At 39.3% G+C, this 6,000-nt stretch overlaps 1 protein-coding gene across 1 annotated transcript in view; it reads left to right on the top strand.

Annotated features, from left to right (window-relative positions):
* The first annotated feature begins 3,282 nt into the window (after nucleotides 1–3,282).
* The window catches only part of LOC122491443 (cell surface glycoprotein CD200 receptor 2-like), a 141,200-nt gene continuing 138,482 nt past the window's right edge, over nucleotides 3,283–6,000 (top strand). The window contains exon 1 of the mRNA XM_043594185.1: nucleotides 3,283–3,632. Within this exon, the coding sequence (XP_043450120.1) occupies nucleotides 3,566–3,632 (67 nt within the window). The 5' untranslated portion in view covers nucleotides 3,283–3,565. The remainder of the gene's footprint in view (nucleotides 3,633–6,000) is intronic.

The raw sequence follows: 6,000 nt of genomic DNA, 5'->3' as shown, positions 1-6,000 counted from the left end.
TGCATATATCCCTTTAAATTAGTGGGTTTTATTATTTTGGGAGTAAATATTTATTATTTATTATTTTGGGGGTAAATACCCAGTAGTTCAATTACTGGATCATAGGGTAGTTCCATTTTTAACTTTTTGAGGAACCTCCATACTGTTTTCCACAGTGGCTGCACCAGCTGGCATTCCCATCAACAGTGCACGGAGTTCCCATTTCTTCACATTTTCTCCAACACTTTTGTTTATTGTGTTGTTGATTTTAGCCATTCTGACAGGTGTGAGGTGCTATTTCATTGTAGTTTTTTTTTTTTTTTTGTAGTTTTGACTTGCATTTCCCTGATGATGTTGAGCATTTTTTCATGTGTCTGTTGGCCATGTGTATGCCTTCTTTTGAGAAACATCTGTTCATGTCTTCTGCCCATTTTTAAATTGGTTTATTTGGGTTTTTTTTTTGGCATTGAGTTCTATAAGTTCTTTTTATATTTTGTATACTAACCCTTTCTTGCTTATGTCATTTGTAAATATCCTTTCCCATTCAGTAGGTTGCCTTTTAGTTTTGTTGATTGTTTCTTCTAAAAATTTTTTTTAAACGTTTATTTATTTTTGAGAAACAGAGAGACAGTGTGAGTGGGGAAGGGCAGAGAGAGAGAGGGAGACACAGATTCCAAAGCAGGCTCCAGGCTCTGAGCTGTCAGCACAGGGCCCAATGCGGGGCTCAAACCCACAAACTATGAAATGACCTGAGCTGAAGTTGGAAGCTCAACCGACTGAGCCACCCAGGTGTGCCCCAACTTTGTTGATTGTTTCTTTAGCTGTGCTTTTTGTTTTGATGTAGTTCTCATGTGCACTGATTCTTTTTTTTTAATTTTTTTTACATTTATTTATAAACAGAGTGAGACAAAGCGTGAGCAGAGGAGGAGCAGAGACAGAAGGAGATACAGAATCTGAAGCAGGCTCCATGCAGGCAGTCAGCACAGAGCCTGATGTGGGGCTCGAACCCACAAACTGTGAGATCATGACCTGAGCCGAAGTTGGATGCTCAACCGACTGAGCCACCCAGGTGCCCCCATGTGCACTGATTCTTAGGTGGCAGTATTGAAGAGGCATTAGAAGGCTGAGGGGGTAAAAGGTTTGGGTTTCTGGTTTGAGCAACACCTTTCTCTTGATTCTGTCTTGCTCTTCTGCCCTGCTTTTGTGTTCCTGTGCCAAGGGGAACAGCTAAGGAGAATCTGGGGACTTGAGATTTTTTTTCAAAGAGGTGCATGTACTAGACAAGCACATTTTTCTCTTATTATGTTGATTTTCATGGCATATCTTTGGTGGATGATTATGCTAGCAATCTCTTGGTCCCTTCATTGTTTTTCCAAGCACTTGCTCTCATTGAGAGGTAAGGGTGAGAGTTGGCAGGTTAGGGAGTGGGGTTTGGGGTGAAGGAGGTAAAGGAATGGGGAAGAAAGTCTCATCTTCCCTATCTGCTTTGAGAATTCTGTTTTTTGACACCATTCTCTTGACTCTTAAACTGCTAATTTATAGATGTGGTCTGACTGAGATGAGAATGTGAGACTTGTCTATGAAAGTTGTGGCCCTGGAAGTGAAACCAAAGGAGTTGAGTGGAGGGAACACAGGGCTAAGCCAACATGAAACTCGAGTTTTACTCCTCACTATGTCACCGGGTCACTTTGAGATCTTAGGCAGGCCAGTTAGCCTTTCTGTGCTTTATTTTGGACTGTTGGCATTGAATTGGCATTAAAATATATGATCATCACACTTTTTTGATGGTATGAGAAAATGCGCATGTGAACGTAATATTAAGTGGAAAGAATAGGTTACAGAATTGAGTAAGAAACTTGCCTAGTATCATCGGACTAGTAATTGCCCAGCAGAGGTTCAGCCCTAGATCTGTTATCAAAGCCCATGATCTTAACCTCTGAACCTGAGCCACTATGTGGTAGAAACCAGAATGCTTTATTTTAAATGACATTTCATCACTGATTTTCCAACACCTGGTGAAATATTAGACAGCAGGGAAGTTGTTTTTGCTATAGTCCACCATTGTTAGACAGCACATATGTTCAAATACTCCATGCCCTCAGTGCCTGATTTCACTGTCTCAGTCACATTGGTTCACAGGAAGGAAAGGTTGAGAAAGGGAAGGGAAAGGGAAGTGTGTGTGTGTATATATATATATATATATATATATATATATATACTTTAATGTTTGGCAAGAGGGAATATGAAACTGCTAACCTAAAAGAAAAAAGTGCATGTTGTTTAATCTTTTTCCTGTTTGCAACATTTTCTTCCCCTTCCTGGGGAATTTTGCCTTGGGGTAGAAAATTCTTAGCATGTAGAGGATTTCTTTCCTCCCAAACATAATCTAAATGAATATGAACTGACCACATTAAAGCAGGTTTTTTTTGATAAGTCTGAATTCCAGATATGTGATAGCTAACAGTGGGTGTTTATTTGTAATTTGGTTCAAATGATCAGTCTGGCTCTTCAAAGGTGAAAGTAAATGGGAGTAAGTACACAATTGTGAGTGGCAGAGTAATGGCCCCCCAAGGTGTCCATGTCCTAAACTCTGAAACTTGTAAATAGGTAAGCTTACAGGGGACAAGGGACTTTGCAGATGTGATTAAGTTGAGGATTTTGAGATGGGGAGATTATCCTGGATTATCTGGGTAGTCAGTCCAATGTACTCACAAGGGTCTTTATAAGAAGGAGACAGGAGGGTTACCAGCCGAGAAGATGTGACAAGGGAACAGAGGTGAGGATGATGTAACCACAAGCCAAGGAATGCTGGTGACCCCTGGAAGTGGCAAAAGGCAATGAACTGGTTCTCTCCATGTGTCCAGAAAGAACAGAGCCCTGCTGACACCTTACTTTTAGCCCCATAAAATCCATTTTGGACTTCTGACCTTTGCAACTGTATGATAAATTCATGTTGTCTTAAGCCACAAGGTTTGTGGGAATTAGTTACAGTACCAGTAGGAAACTAAGACAATTCCGATTCTTCTAGAGTTGTTGACATTATAGACAGTGATTTCACCCAAGAATATTCAAGGGAGGGTGTTTTATTCCAAACTTTATTACTGAGGCCGTACCCCTCTTCATTTGGAGAAAGTTACTGTGACTAGGAAATTTAAAGGGATGGGTCAGAGCAGATAAATAATCCTGAGTTGCTTTGCAATCCAGGCTTAGACAAATCTGTTTATCTTGGGCGCATGCAGTGCCTTACTGTAAAGTTGATCTGTGTAGAGCAGAAGTAAGAGAGGGACCAATGAGCTGACAGACTCAATCAATCTGCTTCCTCCGTCTCTGCTTCAGTGCTTCATACAGGAAATCTATTGCTGTGTCAAGTTCCAGAGAAGAGTTTCTTTCATTCCAAGTTGCCAACCAGCCTCAGACACAGAGTTGAAGCAAGAGGCCAGAAGAAAAGGAGTGTCCTGCTGCAGATGGGCTAAGACGATCCAGCACAGAGCAGCTGACCAGAGAGAGCCTCGCCATGTCTGCAGTTCCTCTTATACCTGTGTGGAGGCAAAGTACCAAGTAAAGGGCAGAAAGCAAGACATCAGAAATGCCCTGCACTTTGGGGACTTTTGGCCTATGGCTTCTACTGATTTTGACTGTCTCCTTAGTGGCTGGTAAGTCTGAATTCTGTTTGAAGAGCGACAGGAGAACGACTGGTGAGAAACCTGGCTCAGCTTTTGCTGAGTTTTCTTTGCCTTTCTTGTGGAGCAATGCAAGATACTGCAATGACAAGAGATGGGAGAGGGTGTTACTTTTGGATTTATTTCACTTTGTTGTCCTTACTTTGCTCTTTGTCTTACTTATTTTACTTCGTATCCTATTGCCTTTTAAGTATCTCTATAATTTGCCTCACTGTCCACTTCCTTATTTCCCCATGCTCCCTCCCCCCCTTTTCTGAACGAGGGAGAATAGATGAAATGTATTCTAGTAGCAACCCAGGTCATCTAGGTTCTTTTGACCCTCTTCTCTCTCTCTCTCTCTCTCAAAAAAAAAAAAAATTGAATAATAATCCCACCCCCACTTGGGTCAATGTTGTTAACAGTATAAATTAGGAAAGTTTATTGCTTTTGGTAACCGTCTATGGCCAGGTGCCTTTTAAAAATATAACACAGCTTAGTGGTGCATCTGGGATGGGTGTCTGTATTTATCTTTAAGATGTGTAGGCTGTAAAAGACACTTTCTGGATGAAAGGACACACTCTTCAACATCTAGGTTCCTGTAGGAGTTTGTAAAACACTTGGGGGCAATTGTGGGGGTGTCCGGGTTTCATTACAGAGGGTTGGTAGGAGTTGATGTGGGAGGGAGTTTTCAGGTTTCACTTTTAGTAAATGGGAGCAGCTGCAAGGGAGCAGTGTAGTTGGCTTTAAATTTTATAATTTTATAATCGAAAAAAGAAAAGACTGAAGTATTGCCTACGTTCCAGCAAAAGAAAAAAAGTCTGTTTTCCACATGATAACTTAGTGACGAACACAAGAAAAATAACCATATAGTATTCCTGTACTTTTCTACATTTGATCTTAGCTAAAAGGCCGAAAAGCGATTATTCCTCTACTTTTCTAGGCAACACTTTCACATACTTTTTGTCCTTTGATCTGTAAAGCAAACCAGTGAAGTAGGCATGGAAGATACTTTTCCATTTTATAAAGGTGAATTGATTTATCCAACACTATTAGTTTGTGGCAGAGTCACACCCGGTCAGGTCTGGAAGCATCGCTAGACATTTGAAGAAGCATTATGCTTTTCACTAAAAAGTACCACTATTTATAACACCACTGAAAACAGTTATGCCTCGACTTAGTTATAAGCTTAATAGACTACTCACTTAAAAACACATCTGGTGTTCTAAATCTTTCACTAGTTGAGATCTAATAGTAGAAAGCTCTCAGGGAAACCATGCAGGACCCAACTTGGCAAGGAAGGCAGCTAGGCAAGGAGCTATTTATCACTCATGTCAAATTGCGTTATGGCTCTTGGATAAAAGAAAAAAAAAACAGGATGAAAACGTAATTGATCATTTTGAATTCTAATGGTTTAAAGGTGTGAATTTTAAAACTATTTCCGAATACAACTAGAAGATTTACTGCATAAATCAAATCTCTGAAAGCTGTGCTCGTATAATTATAAAGTTATCCAAATATTTGGAATCAAGATACCAAAGACCAAATTATATTAGATGCAGAAATGTGCATGATAAATTCACCGTGAAATAATTTAGTATAATGAGAAGCAAACTACCCGGCGCATGACTTTATGTCTTTATTACTAATACTGTATTGTTATTAATACTGCTGAACGGTATTTTGGCAAACATAACTCACTTTATTGTGCAAGATAAATTCACAAAGGTGCGTAAGAGCAGACTCAATGTAAAACATGGCATTTAAAAAATCTATTTTTCTGTTGACTTATTTGTTTATAAATTCAAGCAACGTGGTTGTTGGTAAACAAAGTTTATTAAGAAAGCTCCTGAGGGCAGGGAACGAATACAATCTAAATCATCCACTGTACAGCAACGCTTTCCAACTGGTCTTCTGGTCTTCTTCCCTCATCTGTATTCTACATTTTTTTCTTGCTTTAAAATTATATTTTGCTATTCTAATCAATGTGATTCTACCTTTTATAAGTCACTGTTATTAAGGACGTGGTTACTAAAAAGGACTCCCTCTCCACCTTTTTCTCTTCGTCGGGCTAATTTTGATCATTTATCATTATCTTCCACGAGGGGGCAGGCAGTAACAAGAAAAGGAAATAAAAATCAAAACAGGGCTGTTGGTAGATTCGATGGCTTGCAGATGAAAGAAAAAAAGATTAAAAGTAATTGCAAAAAAAGAAGGGGTTTGTCTTCATAAATTTCAGTCCTCTATTCCTTTTCTATCTTGTGATAGTTGTGAATTTACATAATGTTTTCCCCTAACCCTCCATGCTTAATTAAAAAAGTAATAAAAAGTCTTTATTAAGAACACTGAATTATTTATGGAGGGT

Source organism: Prionailurus bengalensis, chromosome C2 (genome assembly GCF_016509475.1).
Source record: "Prionailurus bengalensis isolate Pbe53 chromosome C2, Fcat_Pben_1.1_paternal_pri, whole genome shotgun sequence".
NCBI classification, from domain to species: Eukaryota; Metazoa; Chordata; class Mammalia; order Carnivora; family Felidae; genus Prionailurus; species Prionailurus bengalensis.
The sequence above is the reverse complement of the archived record's forward strand: the minus strand, read 5'-3'. Positions and strand labels throughout refer to the sequence as shown.